General features: G+C 60.7%; 2 protein-coding genes across 2 annotated transcripts in view; both read left to right on the forward strand.

The window, feature by feature from the left end:
• Positions 1-1975: 1975 nt before the first annotated feature.
• LOC130017704 (spidroin-2-like) lies at positions 1976-5930 on the forward strand. Its single transcript, XM_056108455.1, has 6 exons — positions 1976-2000; positions 3015-3118; positions 3261-3497; positions 3601-3837; positions 4168-4376; positions 5891-5930. The coding sequence occupies exons 1-6, from the start codon at positions 1976-1978 to the stop codon at positions 5928-5930; spliced, it is 852 nt and encodes a 283-aa protein (XP_055964430.1).
• SULF2 (sulfatase 2) overlaps positions 3066-18407 on the forward strand; it is an 85087-nt gene continuing 69745 nt past the window's right edge. Inside the window, exon 1 of the mRNA XM_056108446.1 lies at positions 3066-3497. The gene's annotated coding sequence lies outside the window, so the exon portion shown is untranslated. The remainder of the gene's footprint in view (positions 3498-18407) is intronic.

The raw sequence follows: 18407 nt of genomic DNA on the forward strand, positions 1-18407 counted from the left end.
AGAGGCCAGGGGCAGAGGCGCCATCAGCATGATAGAGGACAGAGCAAAGGGCAGACAGGTTGGAGATGCCCAACTGGAGAGCATCCCGAGGGACCGGGAGGGGGGCAGGGGGGCAGACAGAGCCCCTCGGGATGTAGCCCCGGGGTTACGAACATTGAGCTCAAACATTGAGCTCCCTGGTGCCGTCAGAAGCTCCCATTTACCAGGATGGAACTTACACAAAATCTAGGGCCTGAAGCCGGGCATTCTAGAGGAAAGGGCAGCTCAGATAGAAAAGGGAGCACCAAATAAAGGGTGTTTGGAGGATCCTCCCAGGAGGGGAGATGCATGTTGAAAGTAGACTATGGACTGAACATGTTTGCCACTCAATGCCTCTTTTGCAGACCACAACACCCAAAAGGAGAGAGAGAACAAAAGGGAATGCTCTGCCACAGAGGCAGGGTGGGATGGGGGGATGGGTGTGGGAGGGATACTGGGATCCGTGGTGGTGGGAAATGGGCACTGGTGGAGGGATGGGTGTTTGATCATTGTATAATCGAAACCCAAGCACAAAAATTTGTAAATCTACAACTGTACCTCGTGGTGTTTCAAAATAACAACAAAGTCTCCAATGGAGACGTTACTGGGCCCGCTTGAGCAAATCAACGATCAACGGGAGGGCCTTTACCTTTACCTTCAAAATAAAAATTAAAAAAAAAAATCTAGGGCCTGAAACCTACACAGGCGCATGCACTCCCAGAAACACACACACACACACACACACACACACACACACACACACAAACACAGGCACTTACAAGTTCGTGCCCTCCCCCTAATAAGGAGTAAGCCCATGTTTGGCCCACCCAGCCACAGCAGAAAGACTATCCAAGCAGGGCTGCAAAGACAGTGTCACAGGGAAGGCGTTGGCCTTGCACACGGCCAGCCTGGGTTCGATTCCCAGCACCGCCAGGAATGATTCCTGCGTGCATCCCTGAGCATCGCTGGGCGTGAGCACCACACAAACAAAGAATATCCAAAAAGATGATTTGGAGCCACTGTTCCAGGCCTGCCCACAGCCCTGGGTCTGGACTGTGCACTGCTCAGCCGCCTCCCATGACCGGGGGGGGGGGGGGGGGGGTCCTGCTGGGAGGGGAGGGCAGGCAGGACCGCTGCAGGTGGGACCCTCAAAGAAACAGAACTATTGGCACCAGCTGCAGGCCGGAGCTGTTCATATGCTTTTGAACTGGTGGTGGTTGAGATCCCCTCCACCTCTGAAATGCCCTGCAGAGACCTACAGAAAAAAAAAAAGTCCGTAACAGGCAGATCTCATCTCTGTTCACCTTCCCTGGCCCCTTCCCTCCCCTCCCTTCCCCTGCCCTGGCCGTTCTCACCCAGCCCACCCACCTGGGTTTGCAAGGATCCAGGAGGAAACTTGCCCTATCGGGAAGTTCTCACGTGATCTGGCTGCGTCAGAGTCAGGCTGACTTGGTGACACCGTGGATGACTCTGTTCCTTTCTAAGCTTCAGTCCTCGGGGTAGACCGCTAAAAGGATGGCAGGGATGACCAGACGGGAGAGTTGCTGGCGTCACAGACCGTACCAGAGCTGCACTGTCCGTCTAGGACCCCCTGACCCCACGCGGCTGCTGCAAATTAATTGCCCTGGGTACAAGGCACACGGATTCCCCCAGACTTAGTAAGAACAAAAGAATGAATGCCCTAACATCTCGTTAGCAGTGTTTATATGACAAGTCACAGTGATGCTCTGGACACGCTAGGCTCAATAAATGACATTATTGTGAATTTCCTGTTTCTGGAGGCGCTACTTAAAAAGATGTTTGCTTCTGTATCCAACGCCCACCTTTGCTGTAGGCGCCTCAAACATATCACCCTCCTGAGGCAGAAGAAGGGGCCCCCATTATTGGGGGTGGGGGGCTCTGTGATGGTGAAGCCGTCTGATATATTTTTTTCTCTCCAGCCCAACGAGGGCTGAGGATGACTGGTGTCAGCTGTGCCAAAGGTGGGGCGGGAATCCGAGCTGGAAAAGCCAGCTCCAGGTTTTTCTAATTTATCTGGTGTGTAAACTGATCTGGCAAGGATCAGGGGAGGCTAGGCAGAAAATTCTAGAGCCGCCAATCCGGTCAAGACCCCCAACTTGAAGTTCAGATAAACAACAAGGAATGTTTGAGGCCGAGCATAGGCGGCACCGCCTGGGTCTTGACTGATTGAAGAGGACAAGCCTGAGCAGGAGGCTGGACATCCTGATCAGAGAAAGGTGATCCTGCACTAGGGGCTCAGGGGGTTGGGGGGGGGGGGGTGTTGAGAGTCTGGCCCAGAGCCAAGTTTCTCGGGGCGCGTCTGAGATCCACCACTTGGGGTCCGCGCGCGCGGTTCAGGGATGGATGAATGAGCTCTCCGGGACTTGGGTGTTCACATCTGCAAAGTGGACTTGGAAGGCTGCGATTAGGCTGAAACAAGTGACTGGCGCTGCCCACAAGTGCGGGCCTCTTTTTCCCTTAACAACTCAGTCGTTTTCGGCTGCTACTGGTGGGTTTTCTCTGGGCCCACCCGGGCAGCCCCAGCCCCTTCGGCCGGCGCTGGGCACGTAGAAACCACGGACCACAGCACCACCTGGAGTCCAATTCCTCCTCTCGGGCGCGAAGCCGGTTCGTCCTTTCTTTTCCTACTCCGGCACCTTTTCTGGGCATAGGCTGCCGTTTTTTCACTTGAGCTCAAGTGAATGTCTCGAGAAGCTTCCGGAGCGCGTGAGCAGGTCCCGAGCGCGTGGGCCCCTCGCCCGGCGACCTCGCGGGGGACTGGGGCGGCCGCCAGCGTCCACCCGGAACGCGGGGCTGGAGGCAGCGAGGAGCTCCTTTGGCTGGCTCTGGGCAAAGGCAACGGGCGCTTGCAGCGCCCGGCGAGCTCTGCCGAGAGCAGATAAAAAAGAAAACATTTATTAACGTGTCGTGGCGAGGGGAGCGCGCGCGCGGCCCGGGGCCGCTGCACGCCCCGCGGAACGCTGGGCTCCTGCCAGCCCCGAGGGAGGAGGAGGAGGAGGAGGAGGAGCGGCCGCAAGAGGCGAGGATTCTCCGCGCCTCTAGCCAAGTGGACCTGATCGATGGCCCTCCAGACTTCAGCGCGAGCTGTGATTTATTAGCGCTGGCCCGGGCTCTGCTCCGCGCGCGCACACACACACACACACGCACACACGCGCGCACACACGCACACGCCTCGGGCGGGCGTCCCTCCCTCCCCTCCAGCTCCCCGGCGAACCCCACAGCTGTTTCAACTCTCCGCCCGCCGAGTGCGCGTCTGGGTCCCGGCGGGGGTGCGCGCTCGGCGCCGGGAGCGCGGCCAGCCGGGTCCCGAGGCGCCCGGAGACCGAGAGCCGCCCGGACCCCCCGCGCGCTTCTCGCCGCTGCCCGCTCCGGGGCCGGACTGCGGGGGCCGGCGGCGCGCGCCGGGCACCGCCGGGCACCGCCGGGGACCGCCGGGCCGCGCGTCCATCGAGCCGAAGGTAAAACGCCGGCGCGCTGGGGGGGGTCGCGCGGGGCGGGTCCCCCCCACCCCCCTCGCCCGGGCCTGGCGCTCGCCGCCCGCCCTCCACCCCCCACCCCCAGCGTCCCGGCCGGGCCGTGCGGAGCCCCGGGGCCGGCGCGGGGGGCCGGGCTGGGCGAGGGGAGCGCGGCCCGGCGGGGCGCGGACCCGGACTTTGGCAAGGGCGGCGCGCCGGGGCGGAGGCGGGCGCGGGCGGGGACGAGCCCCGGGATGCAGCGGCGGCGGCGGCGGCGAGTCCCCCCCGGTGCCCCGAGGCCGGGCCGGGCTGCGGCAGAGGAGGCGGCTGCGCCCCGCGCGGGGTGAGGCCGCCGGGGCCCGGGGCGCGGGGCGCGGGGCGCAGGGGGCGGGGCGGAGGCGCCCCACGGCCGGGCCGAGCCGGGCCCGAGCGCCGCCCAGGTGAGCCGCGGCCGCGGGGTTTGTGCCCGGAGGGAGGCGCGGGCGGGCCGGTCCCCTGGACCTGGCGGCGGGCCCCGGCGCGGGGCAGCGGGTGCGCGCGGGGCCGGCCTGGCTGACCCCTCCGAGTTTACACCCGGCGGGCGGCCGCGAGCCAGACCACGTGGGGGCTTGTCCGGGCAGGACACGCGAGCGCGGTGGACCGGATCTTCAGGCGACTCGCCGATTCCCCAAAGGGCAAACGGGATGGAGCCGGCAAACTTCCGCCCGGCCGGGCCAAACCCAGTTCCCGTCGCCTGGAGAGACCCCCGCCGCGACTCCCGGTGGCGGGGGTCGGTGCGGGGGGGGCGCGGGGCGTCCTGGCCGAGGGCCCGCGGCGGCCAACATTCCCATCTGGTGTTCATTCATTCTCTCCGCCCGCCTCGGCGGAGCTCTTCTCGGCCAGGTGCGGCGGGGTGTGTCCTGGGGAAACTGAGTCGGCCGGTCCCCCGGAGGGCAGCCCCGGAAAGAGGGGTCGGAGTGCGGAAACGCCCGGAGCCCGCACGGCCTCGCCGCCGTGCGCCGTGACGCGGCGTTTCCCCCACCCGCCCTGCACCGTGACCCCGCATTCCCCCACCGGCCCCAGGCCAGGACACGCCCCCTGCACAGCGGGACCCTCCTTGGGGCCCTCCCGGCCCCTCTGGCCCCCTGCTCTAAGTTCTCATTCATTCCCTGCCCCCCTCCCCTCTCAGGACAGCCTTTGCTGCAGCTTGTTTTAATCACTTTTTGAGTTAAAAGTCAATATTTAATTCACCGAGTAATTACATTCAGCTTACGTTTGAATCTGGGTATTTGCACATCTGTGCTTGTCAGGACAGTGGCCCCCAGCCCCCCATCTGTCCCCCGCTGCTTCTGCAGTGCCCGCACTCACCCTCCTGGGGGAGGGAAGGGCCTTTTGTCCAGCAGCTTCTGGGTCCCAGAAGACCCTGAGTGCCCCTGAGCGGGGGGTCCTCCCTCACTCTCCTGCCGAGGGGTGCAGGGGCTTCTCTGCATCTTCCCTCCTCATCCCAGCCCACCAGAGGGTTTCTTGAAGTCAGTCCAGAAAGGGAGAAGGCAGACCCCAGGTCACTCACTGTCCCGCGCTGTGTGTCCCTGTGGATTCACCGAGGGGATGCTCTTCCGTCCCCCATGGGGGTTTGTCTCCTGGGCGCAGGAAGGGCCCGGCTGCTTCTGACAGGTCTGCTTTCTGTGCATCACGCCGGGCTGGATCCCTGCCTGGCCTGAGCGAGTGCAGTGTGGGTTCCGGCTTTGGGCTGAGTGTATGTTTATTGGATTTTTTTATTTGAATCTGCGGCTTTTTCTGAAACCCTAATAACATGTTAAGTTTTCAAACTTAAGGGCTGAACGGAGAGATGTAAAATGGTTGTAAAAAAGCCTGAACTTGGAGAAGGACTGTGCGGAGGTGTGGGTGGCGGGTGTGTGTGTGTGTGGTGTGCGTGTGAGTGCACCTGTGCGTGTGTACACCTGTGCATGTGTGTGCATGTGTTCACCTATGCGTGTGTACGCACCCGTGCTTGTGCACCCCCATGCATGTGTGTGCCCCTGTGTGTGCATCTGCATGTGTGTGCATGTGTGCACTTGTGCATGTGTGTGCACCTGTGTGTGTACTTGTGCATGTGTGTGCACTTGTACGTGTACACACCTGTGCGTGTGTTGGCACCCGTGCCCATGTCACCTGTCATGTGTGCTCCTGTGCATGTGTGTATGTGTGCACCTGTGCATGTGTGCAACTGTGTGCGCGTGTGTGCATGTGTGTACTCATGCCTGTGCCCATGCATGTGTGTATTACCACCTGCTCCCCTCCGCTGCTCCCTCTCACCCCGTCCTAAGGCGCTGGCTGCTGTCCACCACATACCCCCTGGAAGGCCGCCTTCAGATGTGGGGGTGACGCTCCCTGGCGCTGGCCCATTTCTCTCTTAGGATCTGCCTCAAGGAGGACTGCCTCTGGTCCCCCCTCTGACAGTCGGAGAGCCACCCCCAGGCTAGGAGTGACACGCTTCTCCTGCTCACCGCTCAGTGCAGACACAGGCCGGGACGGCGGACAGCGTCCACAGTGTGTCAGGTGGAGGGGCTGGGCCCTGCTCTCCCGCCCTCGGCACCACAGCTCTTGGGCTCATCCCCAAGGCCTGTGCAGAGGTCCTGTTCTGGAGGAAACTGAGGCACAGAGGGACTGGGGCTTTGTCAGCTGCTGGTCAGTGGCTCTGGGGTCCACTCTGACCTTGGCCTTTATCAGAAGTGCAGGCCCGGCAGGGAGGAGGAGCCCTTGGCAGTGCCGTGTCTCTCCTCTGACCTTGCTTGTGGGGGCCTCTGGGGTTTGGCTTTTGTTTCGAAGGGATTGTTCTGAGGAAGACGTGTCTGCGGGGTGGCCGTCCCTCCCCCCCGCCCCCAAACGCAAACACTCGCCTCGGTCCGTGCGGAGGAAGGAGCAGGCCTGAGAGAGCTGCGGGGGGGCACCCACCTGCAGCCCCTCAGGAGGGGCAAACCCTGTGGGGAAACTCTGCTGGCGGGATGGTTCAGGGCCCGGGGCAGGGGCACGGCCTCTCCCTGCCAACCCACAGCCCACGGAGGCTCCCCGGGCTGCCGTCCAGCGGCCACCTCCTGACAGACGCTGGTGGGGAACCCGCAAGGCCCCTCATCCGGATTCCAGGCGTACCTAATTGGAAGATCATTAAGATCATTATAATTAATTGGCATCCTGATAAATGGCGTGATTGCCTAATTGGGTGGTTGCTAGGGAACCAGGCCTCATTTGGAGTTGCCAGGGGCAGAGGCGTTGGGCTGGTCGCTGGGGGGGTGTTGGGGTAACAGACCCGGCAGGTAAGCGTGGGCAGGAGGGTTCACGGGGCAACCACCCAGTTGCGGTGGCTGTCCCCAGAGTGACCCGTGGGGTGGCAGCAAGAACCCTGGTCATCGGGGTCTTCTTGGTCAGCAACACAGAAGGCAAAAGACAGGAACCAGCTGGCAGCCGCCACCCTGCATGGAAAGGTCCCCCTGCCTCGGGCCAGCTAGGTCCCCGTTGAGGGTGGCGGGTTCCTGGCCCTGGTTCTGCAGGCGGTGGGACCGTGCAGATGCATGGACATTGGTCCCTACCTGGGAGTTCACCTCACCGGCTCACTGCCAGCTGCCAGTTGCCCACTCGGTGCCTGGGAGCATGTCCTCTCTTTCCAGGGGCTCCGGCTCTCCCCAGCTGCCTCAGAGGCAGCTGGTCCCTTCAGGAATGAGGCTGTGGACAGCTTGTGTTGGACACGGGTGCCCTGGTCCCACGGCTGCTCACGCCATTGAGGGATCTGCCCGGGAGCTGGCCTCTCGGTGCAGGGCTGACAGGAAGGAACGGCCTTGTGCCTGCGATGCCCACTCAGACCCGCCTCCCGCAGCCTGGATCTCGTTAACACTTCCCAAACCACTTATTCACCCCATCCGGAACTGGGGGGCCCCCTGGGCTGAGACCCCGAAATCCAGAAGGACACGCGTGGGCACCCAAGAGAAAGGACAGTGAGTTCCTGGGAAGGCAGGAGAGTCCCCATGAAGGACGGTGAGGGGGTCTTCTCTATCAGGCGCAGGGGTTTCCCCTCCCTGCCCACTGAGCTCAGCGTCCAGGGAGAACCAACTCCCCCCTTCCTGCCCTCCAGCCTGTACTTCCCGGGAGCGGGGAACAGGGCTTGGAGGACCCTCACGATCGGCTGCAGAGCCCAGCCCCAGGTGGGGGTCCTGATGCTGGCTGTGCCCGGCTCTATCCCCGCAGAGCCATTTGGAAAGAGGATACTGGTCTGTGTGCTGCTCTGAGGGCTGCCCGAAGGCCCTGTGGGGGCCCAGGAGACCGCCTTGCTGGTGGGTGTGTCGGGAAACTGTTGCGTGAGCCCCACACTGTGGTGGCGTCAGGGTGAACTGGATGGGGGCACCCCGCTTTCCCGGAATGCATAGTCAAAGGATGAGTAGGGTGCAAACAGCGCTTTGAGCAACAGCTGCATCTTGAGGGTGAGCTGGCCTTGGGAAGAGCCGGGGAAGAACATTCCAGAAAGGAGGGCAGGCCAAGGCTAGGGACGGATTGTTCCCGAATCGATCACAGGGCTGGGGAATGGGCTCAGTGGTCAGGGCGTGTGCCTGGCCTGCACAGGGACCCAAGTGTGGCCCTGCCCCCAAGTCCTCCAGGACATCTCCCTGGAAGCCCCCAGCTCAGCTGAACCACAGATTGAACCATTTTCCCCGGGGTGGTCCCTAGACGCCACTGAGCATAACTGGGGCATTTCGCCAAAACAAAACACACAAAGCTGCAATATGGTGCTGCAGGGGGCTGCAGAGGAGGGCAGGTCTCACCTGTGCAAACAAACAGGTGACCAAGGGAATCTGCTGGGAGCTGCTGTGGTGTCTTGGAGCAGAGCCGGGGTTCTCTGTGTTGCTGGGTGCTCAGAAGGCGGGAGTGGGTGGGTGCTGCAGGTACAGAGTGTGTGGGGTCAAACTTCCTCCAGGACATGGGGTGGTCCCCAGCAGGGAAGGGTCAGCAGGGACCTAGCAGATGGGAGAGCAGGGGTGTGGAGTGATGGGAGAACAGGGGTACGAGATGATGGGGAGCAGGGGTGCGGGGTGATGGGAGAGCAGGGGTGCAGGGATGACGGGAAGCAGTGGTGCAAGATGATGGTAGTACGGGGTGATGGGAGAACAGGAATGTGGGGATGACGGGAGCAGGGGTGTGGGGTGAGGGAAAGCAGGGGTGCAGAGTGACGGGATGAGGGGGAGCAGGGGTTCAGGGTGATAGGAGAATAGGGGTGTGAGGTGATGGTAGTGCGGGGTGATGGGTGATGAGAGAACAGGGGTATGGGGATGATGACGGGGAGCAGGGGTGCGGGGTGGCGGGAGAGCAGGAGTGCAGGGATGACGGGAAGCAGGGGTGCAAGGTGATAGTTAGTGCAGGGTGATGGGAGAACAGGGGTGTGGAGTGACGGGGAGCTGGGGTGCGGGGTGAGGGGAGAGCAGGGGTGCGGGGTGACAGGAGAGCAGGAGTGCACGGTGATGGTAGCGCAGGGATGATGGGGAGCAGGGGTGTGGAATGATGGGAGAACAGGGGTGTGGAGTGACGGGATGAGGGGGAGCAGGGATTCGGGGTGATGGGAGAGCAAGGGTGCGAGGTGATGGTAGTGCGGGGTGACAGGAGAGGAGGGGTGACGGGAGACCCAGCTCTGAGCAGTGGGAAATGCTGGGTCTGCAGGACACTGGACCCCAAGGCCTCTGAGCTCAGGGCTCCCCGGCGCTGACCTGGGCAGGCCGCCTAAATGTGGGCAGCGTGGGCACAGCCGTGCTATTTTCAGCCGTGGGACTGGCCCCGAGCATCCCGGGAGCATGGGTTTTGTTCTCCGGTGTGGTTTTCTTCCTCCTGGGTGCCATGAATCTATTTGATGAATATTTTTAGCACGTCCCGCATACTCAATTCTGCTCGGTGCTCCTGAAGTTTCCAAGGGCGCGGGCCCCGTGGCTCACGGATGCAGGCTGGAGGAAAGAGTCCGCCGTCCATAACCCAGGCACATCCTCGGGAAGTCACTTGAGGTCACGCAGCACCTGACCCCGCTGGCCGCCCCGGGCCTGTTTGGTAAATGAGCCGTTGGAGGGAGCTTTGAAACTTCTGCTCCAGCCCAGACTCAGACGGGGTGGAATGCTCTTGAACCGGAGACCACCACTGGTTTGAATTCTCCATGGTCCCTTCACGGGATTCCAGAACACTCACCGCTCAGTAGCCCCGGCTTCTGGTGTGCAGCTCTGTCTGCTGAAAGGCCAGGCCCCCGTGCACATCTGGGCTCGGCCGCAAACTGGGATCAATTATATCCCCCGCTCCCAGTCGTCAGGAGCGGGCCCGAGTGTGTGTGCTGGCGGGCAACTCCATCCCCGGGGACCCTCCGCGCTCCCCCAGAAATGTTTGGCCAGGTGGGAGCCAGATGTGTTCGGACATGGCTGTATGGCCCAGCCGCCCCGTTGGCTCCCGGTCAGGAGCCCAGCGGGTGACGTGACCCACCTCAGCGACCAGAGAGGGTTTATTTTCCAAGACCTCCAGGAGCATGACTAGTCTGCAGCCGGCAGGCTGGGCCTTGAATGCTCTGGTGAAAAATCAGGTCACCCCAAAGCTGCAGCGCTGGCCTGCTTTAGTGACAGACCCTGTCCACAGACTTCTAAATACCAGGCCGCTTCTCCGGACATTTCAGACGACAGGGCAGAGGCCCGCTAGGATTCTGACAGGCTTGAAGTCCTCGTGATTGGCGTGTAAATCAAGATGAATTCACTGCGAGGAGCAGAAAACCTGGCTCTGCGTAGCTTTTGCAGTCAGGACATTTAATTCTTGTAACAAGAGTCCAAAATGGGAGAGTCCAGGGGTCAGTTTGCCGGTAAAATGATGTCATCAGGGACCCAGGATCTTCCAGGGCTGTTGGCTGTGCTCTGCGTGTCTTTGACCATGTTGTTTCGTGGGCTCAGAGTGGGTGCTGCTGCTCCAGACATTGCATTCTTGTTCAAAGCAATATTAAAAGAAAGAAGTCATCTCCCTTTTAATCAGAAAACGGAGTCCTTCCAAGGACTCCTCTACCTCACCCGAATTTGCTTTCTCCCTCATGGCGTTAGATTTTGTCCTCGCCTTTCCACCAAATACCGGCCAACGGAAGTGGACTTTTCATGTTTGACTCGGCTTAGTGGCTCCCCAAATCAGCATATCAAACACCCTCTTCTGAGAGCAAATATTTCTGCCACGCTCCCCTGGAACAAATCCCTGGATCATGTCATCTCTCTACACCTTTTTATTTTTTTCAATCAATCACCCTCGCTGTGCTTCAAAGGGAAACTGAACTGGGACATGAGTCGGGGGAAACCGGTTAACGGCACCACCCAGTGTTCAGACGGAATCGTGAGAACATCGCGTGAAATCGGAGGCTGGGGATCTGGGGGTGCCTGGGCTGCCCCCGTGCAGAATGGTCCTCAGCAGAGCCGTGGAAAACGTGCCCGGGTTCCCAAAGGAACCTGCAGGCTTCCCTCGCACGGCTGGAGCTGCCTTGGACCCAGAGCCAGTCAGGTGCCCTCAAAGCAGGCACACCTGCACGGGGGAAGGGCTGGCGGGAGTCCCTGGTGCTGGGAAGGGGGTGTTCTCCACGCTGTGCGGTGCAGAAGCGCGCTGTCCGTTCCTGTCCCCTGTTCTGCCAGAAGCACCCCCTGCCCCGGGCTGTGTAATCACAGAAATACCCAATTCCAAGAATCCCCAGGGGATGAACGCACCGTCGTGGGAGCCAGACTTCTCTTGACCGCTGGGGCACTGCCACCCCTGGGCCATCAGCCTCCTCTCTGGCTGGGGACCTGAGAAGCCAGGGGCGAGCACCCACCAGTTTCTGCCCCCGGGTACTCTCTCTGCGCTTCCCCTCTCTCCTCCCCCCTGCAGTGAGAATGTGTTCCTAAAATCGCTCTGCCCAGGCAGACACTGGCACGCAGGAGTCCTGGCTACACTGAGAGCTGTACCCAGCGATGAAGTCAAACTTCCCCAAGCCCACCAGAGCGGAAACTCAGGCTGACTTGAGGAGGTCCTGAGCCTCCTGGGCCAGCCCCAGCCCTGCGCCTGGGGGATCCCCGGGGACCAGCAGACACCACACACGAGAAAAGTGTCCCCAGCACGCATTCTGGCAGTCATGGGATGTTCATTGATGCTTTTTTTGTATTTTTAATTTATTTATTTTTTTCTTTTTTGGGGTCACACCCGGCAATGCTCAGGGGTTACTCCTGGCTCATGCACTCAGGAATTACTCCTGGCGGTGCTCGGGAGACCCTCTGGGATGCTGGGAATCGAACCCGGGTTGGCTGTGTGCAAGGCAAACGCCCTCCCCGCAGTGCTATCACTCCAGCCCCTCATTGTTGCTTTTAAGCCCCCCAAACTGAGAGATTTGAATCTGAGTGATGGTGAATCCCAGCAGAAACGGTGCCTCCGAGGGGCATGGAGGGGAGCCAGGGTGCGGCCGGGCGGCTGCTCTGAGGCCATGCACACTTGGAGGACATCCACCACTTCCCCTAGCTGATTCAAGTGCAAAGTCTAGCTCAGACGGGAGGCAGGGAGATGAAGGGGGTGGCCTTTGCCCTCACCCGGCATCTCTCTCTCCCCCACAGCACAGTGGAGGTGATAATAAAGGCTCTGATAAGGCCTGTGGTGACAAACAGGCTTGCCTGGGATTCCATGCGGACGAGCAAGCACTGTCCCCAGAGCCGTGGCCATGGGCAGGAACAGATTGTGCTGTAGGGCACCAGCTCGGGAGCACCCCCCCCCCCCGTGCTTGGGGCCTCCAAGGATGGACCCAGTGATCCTTGGAGAACCTTCTGGTGCCGGAAAAGGAATAGAGCCGACTGTCTTGCATGCACGCACACCTGCACTCGAACCCTGGCGTGTCTCCTCTCCAACCCTTGCCCCATTTTATAAGGATCTGGGGATCAGAGCAGCTGACTGACTTGCCCAGCTGGCCTTGGCTCTTGCTGGGGCCGTTAGGGTGGGAGCCCAGGGAGGTGGGCTCAGGTGGGCTGCTCTCTCTCTGCCATGATGGCTCCCCGACTCTCAGCCCTGTCCTTGTCCACTCTTCCTTCTTTACCTCCTGCCCTAATGGACCCTCCATACGCCAGAAGCTCAAAACATTTCCTGCCCCCACTGTGGCAACAGGGTGTCTCAGAGTCTGGACTAAGCACTGAGCTAGGAATAACCTTGGCGTACCACCAGGCGTAAGGAAGGAAGGAAGGGAGGGAGGGAGGGAAGGGAAGGAAGGAAGGAAGGAAGGAAGGAAGGAAGGAAGGAAGGAAGGAAGGAAGGAAGGGAGGGAGGGAGGGAGGGGAAGGAAGGAAAAAAGGGAGGGAGGGAGGGAGGGAAGGAGGGAAGGAAAGGAAGGAAGGGAGGGAGGGAGGCAGGAAGGGAAGGAAGGAAGGAAGGAAGGGAGGGAGGGAGGAAGGAAGGAAGGAAGGAAGAAGAGATACCAGGAGCACAAACAGAAAGCCCTATTCTGCTCTCTCCTTGCGAGAAAAAGGAAAGAAGGAAGAAAGGCACAGAAAGAAAGATAAAGACCCAGAAATAGAAAAAAAGGAAGAAGAGGGACTGGAGCGATAGCACAGCGGGTAGGGAGTTTGCCTTGCACGTGGCCGACCCAGGTCCAATCCCCAGCATCCACTATGGTCCCCTGAGCACCCCCAGGAGTAATTCCTGAGTGCAGAGCTGCCAGGAGTGACCCCTGTGCATCACCAGGTGTGACCCAAAAAGCAAAAAAAAAAAAAGGAGAGGAGAAAAGATGAGAAAGTGGAAAAGACAGAACAACAGAAAAAAAGAAAAGGATGGGAGGGAAGAAGGGAGGAAGGGAGGGAGGGTGCCCAGGCACCCAGCTAGATCCTGGACCCAAACAGGGGCCCTGTTCCAGTGGCCCCTGGCAGGGGTCCCCGGGGAGGTGCGAGTGACCACAGGTCAGGTGTGAGGACGGGACGCGCATTGCCATATCCGGGCGCAGCAGACCCCCCTCGGTGAGTCCTTCCATGTCAACCCCCCAGCTTCTGGGCACTGTGGGGGCAGGAGCCTCCTTCGGGGGCAAAGCTGGCTGCCTGCCCGGCCACACTGTGCAGCCTCGCCCTAGCTGCAGAGACGAGTGACCAGCACCTGGGCGGGAGAGTGGCCGGGAGGGAGGGAGACGCGGACCCAGGGGGGCCAGGCAGCCCATGCCCCGGGCACCCCGGGGCCTTGCCTTGGGAGAAGCACCCCTGAGGCCCCCCACCAGCCTCTCTCCCACCCCCACAGTCTGTTTGCAGGAGCTAATTAGGTTGCAGCCTGCTCCCAGGCTGGAAAATGGACCCGTCACTCGTCACTCGCAGTTCTCTCCACTCGCATCTCTAAATTTAGCGGGATCTTGGGTAAAAGTTGATTTAGATGTCCTCCTCCGCCTGGGAGCGCCAGTGGCTCCAAATGCGAGCGTCGGGCTGTTTCCAAGGGGAGCTGATGAGGCTCCGCCAGGAGGGGCCCACCGTGCCCACGGCTGGGCGCTGGGGGGAAAGGGAAGGGAAAAACTAATTGGTCCGTGGTCCAGGGCGGTTCCAGTGGCCGTTTATCTCTTTGATGTTCTCGGAGGAGGAAACTGCAACGTGTGGAAACATAAGGATGTGTTCTGCCCAGTAAACAACGCCGCAGGGGGCCGCTGGGGGCGGCTGGGAGCCGGCCCTGCCCCTCGGTCCTCTCTGAGAAGCAACCCCCAATTAGGCGTGAATAATGACTCTGTTCTGGGCGACTTTATTGCTTTTGGCCACAGGCCTTTTGCAGAAATAACTTTGTAACTGGCTGCCAGGGATACTTTTGTCCACTTAAGACAAAAGAACAAAGAACAGAGGTGGGAATTTCTGTCTCTCACTCCCGGTTCCTGCAACACCCAGGCAGGTCAGAGACCCCCAGCTCCTTGGCAGGGGGTGTTAGTGGACACTATGTTTCATGGGGGCTGGTGGATGGTATGTGCCCAGGGGGTGCTGGTAGATGCTGTGTGCCAGGGGGTGCTGGTGGACTCTGTGTACCGGGGGTGTTGGTAGTGTTGGTAGATGCTGTGTGTGGGGGGGGAAGGGAGGGTTAGCTGGTGGACTCTGTGTGCTCAGGGATACTGATGATCACTGTGTGCCCAGTGATGCTGGTGGACACTGTATGCCAGGGGGTGCTGGTGGATGCTGTGTGCTTGGGTGGGTGGGTACTATGTGCCCCGTGTGTGCCAGCAGACCACAGTATGTCTCCTCTCTGTATGTAGTCGTGCCCCTGCCCATCCTGCTCTCCAGTGTTCTCACTGCTACCCCAGGAACTTTGCACTTTTCTGCCTGTTGCACAGAAGGCCTCTTCCCCTGGTTTGTCTTCTCACCCACCTCCAGCATTCAGTTCCACTGTCACCTCCTCCCAGAGCCCCCCCCCCCCATTTACTCTCTCGCCTCTCACCCTGATGTCTTCCTTCAGAGCTCCTCAGAGCATCTGAAATTCATCTCCATGCATTGATTTTTCTCTGTCCCCCGCCCAGATGTCACCTCCCGGGACAGAGGCTGGGTCTGCCTCATGTCCCCTGTTGTTCACAGGATCCTATCACCCCTGGCATACTGTCTGGAGCTTGGGAAGGACCAGGTTGTCAGAGTCATCGGTCTGGAAGGATGGAACATCCTGTCAGAGCCATCGGTCTGGGAAGGAGAATCCCAGCCGAGCCCCAGGGCCGCTTTGTCTGACCTGCTTCGGGTGTGAGATTTCCCCTCTGGAAATGGCACCGTGTTGGCTCGTGGCCCCCAAAGTATACGTGCCCAGGTGGGGCTCCAGTGCGGGGCTGAGAGGTGCACAGCCCAGGGGGCGTTCACTCCCCAGAAGTCCGCCTCGTTGCAGGGATCTGCAGCAATGAAAGAGGGTGAGGGAGAAAATCCTTAGCCCAGGGTCCCGCTGCTGACAAGTGGAACTTGGGGGTGAAGGTCACTCAGCACCCAGGGATGACCTGCTCACCAGAAATGTCCCAGCAGCTGCCCGGTTGCTGGCCACCTCTCATGCTAGCAGGCTGGGCAGTTTGCCAGGCCCCTGCCCGCCCACCCCAACCTTGGTCCTGGCACCCACGACTTCCCAAGTCTCACCACCAAGAAGCCTGCTGGCCACCCCAGGAGAAAGGTCTCCTCACACTCGGACAAGAGCGGGGCCCGCAGCCCCACTCCTGATGGAGTCTGCCTGGCCCTGGCCCAGCCCCAGCCCTCAGGGTCAAAGGGCAGAGCAGGGGTGAGGGAGGGGGGAGGGGTTGCGGGCGAGGGCATGTGGACTAGGGCACGTTAGCTCCAGTTCTGCGGATCAGATCCTGCCCTTCAGGTTGGGTTTTGGGCTTTGTTATCCCTCGGGGTGGGCAAAAGGAGCCCCCATTTTCTGAGGTAAGAAAGGGGTGCGTTGACTCCACCACCGGCACAAACCTTCCCAGCCTTTCTTTTGCTCCTTCACAAGTCCCTGGACAGGGTTTTTGCATTTTCCGCCTTTTGGGGGTCCAGGAGAAGGAAGATTAGGGTTGGGGGAGTGTTGGGGACACCCCAAGACTTCCTGGAACTCAGAGAACCTATAACAGGGCCTGGGGATGAACTCCAAAGCCCAGATGGACCCAGCAGAGATCAGGCTCCTGCCCGCCCTGCTTCCCTGTGCCCCCCTCCCTGCCAGGCTCCCCGGCCCCTCTGTGCCCCCCCAACCCTTATCCTCTGCGTGCAGCTGGGGTGGGCCAGGCCCCCTCCTGGAACGGGGCTGGTGTAGGCAGGATGGGGCAGGTCCCCCAGTTGAGGGCTGGGACTCTCGCTTTCGGAGCCCAAAGAGCCATCAGAGAAAACTGCCCGGAGGTGGGGGGGGCAGCACCTTGGAGCCCCCACTCCCCCACCCCACCACATGGAGCCCACCCACCGCCTCAGTGCCCAGTGCCCACGGCCTCTGCCGGCAGCAGCCACAGCTGCTGATTCAGGCCTGGCTCAGCGTCTTCTCGGCTGAGGCCCCGACACTGGGAGCGGGGAGCGCCCCCCACCCCCACCCCCCACTGTGCCCTGCCCCAGTTCCTGCACACCAGCTCCTGAGCAGGCAGAAAGGGGTGTCGGGCCGTGGACCGCCCCAGGCCAGGACCTGGCTCCAGCCCTGGCACCACCTGCCGCCCCTGTACCCCAGGTGTGACCCTGGAGGACGCCCCCCCTCCCGCACTGCAGGGCCTGGCAGCCGCATGTCCTGGGGTCTGAGCGTGGAACCAGCACAGGGACTGGTTGGGGGGCCCCAGGACAGGCCCCAGGCACTAAAAACCCCAAATAGCAATTGCGTCCCAGGAGCTGGAGCGATAGTACAGTGGGGAGGGCGTTTACCTGGCATGCGGTCGACCCGGGTTCGATCCCCAGAATCCCATATGGTGTCCCTGAGTGCAGAGCCAGAGCCAGTGCATCGCCGGGTGTGACCCCCCAAAAAAAGAAAACAAAGGAATTGCATTCCTGCCCTTGGGGGGGCCCACAGGAGCAGCAGCGTGAGGGGGCTCACTCCTCAGACCCCCTGCCCTGTCCACTGTCCCCCAGGCACCCCCTCTCACCCACACTCTGTCCTCCACACAGTCCAGGAAGGTCCTGCTAAATCCCGCATCTGCCCACCTGCCCAGGCTGGATCCCTCCAGCCCCCCGCCCCCACCTCACGCCAGCCACAGTGCCTTTGTCTTCCCCAGACCCCCAGGACCCACACTCCACCCCTCACCCCTGCTCTGCTTCCCCTGCCCCGTGCCTGGGACTTTGGTCCCCTCACTGTCTGCAGGCAGACGCCCGCATCTCTCTCCTGCTGCAGAGGGGGGCAGGACTCAGAGGGCGATTTGCTGATCCCTGGTACAACATGCTACAGCCCCCTCCCTTCCACACATGCATGTACACACATGCAGGTATGCATACACATATGCAGGTACATACCCACAATGCACTGCACATATACAAAATGTGTATACAGCACATGTATGCATACATACACGACACAGTACATATGCCCATGTCTGTACACGTGTTCTCCCTGCCTCCCGCTTTCCAGCAGCACCGCCAACCTCCCTCCCCTACCCGCTCCTCCTAGTGCACCCCAGGCCTGGGTTGGGTCAGTGTCTGTGTCACGGCAGATTCTTCCTATCAGGATCCAGGGAGAAGGACGGGCCTCCGGGCACTCACTGGTTGCTCACTGGATGGAGCAGCCCTAGGCTGCTGGAGTGAGGACAAGCTCATGAGGGGCCTCGAGTGGGAAAGACATGTACACACACATGCATGCACACACTTGCACATACATGCACGCACACACATGCGCACATGTGAATGCACATGCATGCACACACATGCATACACAGAATGCATATACATGCATGCACACACATGCACATACGTGCATGCACATGTACACATGCACACATGCACATACATGCATGCACACACATGCACACATGCAAATGCAGATACACAGGCATGCACACGCAGGCACACACAATGCACATACATGCATGCACACACATGCACACATGCAGATGCACACACAGGCATGCACGCGCAGGCATGCACATGCGCACACACAATGCACATGCATGCATGCACACACGTGCACACATACACATGCTCACACATGCACACACATGTGCGTGCTCACACGCATGCACACACATGCACGTACACACACACATGCTCGCACACACGCACACTGTCATAAACCTGGGTCGGGTGAGATGAAGGAATCGCGAGTCTGGGAGGACAGTGGGTCAGGCCAGCAGGAGCAGAGGCAGGAGGAGACTCTTCCCCGGCCACCGGTCCCCAGAGCCCAGGCAGGCTTGCTCTTCTTGGCTGCTGAGGAAACTGAGGCCAACTTGGGCCTGAAATTCAGGACTCTCACACCCAAGTTTCTTCTGCTTCTCAGTGCCGCCTTTGGCTTATCCGTTGACAAGGA

The sequence above is a fragment of the Sorex fumeus genome, unplaced genomic scaffold, assembly GCF_029834395.1.
Source record: "Sorex fumeus unplaced genomic scaffold, SorFum_2.1 ptg000213l, whole genome shotgun sequence".
Classification (NCBI taxonomy): domain Eukaryota; kingdom Metazoa; phylum Chordata; class Mammalia; order Eulipotyphla; family Soricidae; genus Sorex; species Sorex fumeus.

Bases quoted from the DNA above. Each gene is read 5' to 3' on its own strand.
- LOC130017704 (XM_056108455.1), top strand. From the start codon at position 1,976: ATGACTGGTGTCAGCTGTGCCAAAG. The intron at 3,498-3,600 runs GTAAAACGCCGG...CCCCACCCCCAG, and splicing joins GCGCGTCCATCGAGCCGAAG to CGTCCCGGCCGGGCCGTGCG. The intron at 3,838-4,167 runs GTGAGGCCGCCG...GATTCCCCAAAG, and splicing joins GCGGCTGCGCCCCGCGCGGG to GGCAAACGGGATGGAGCCGG.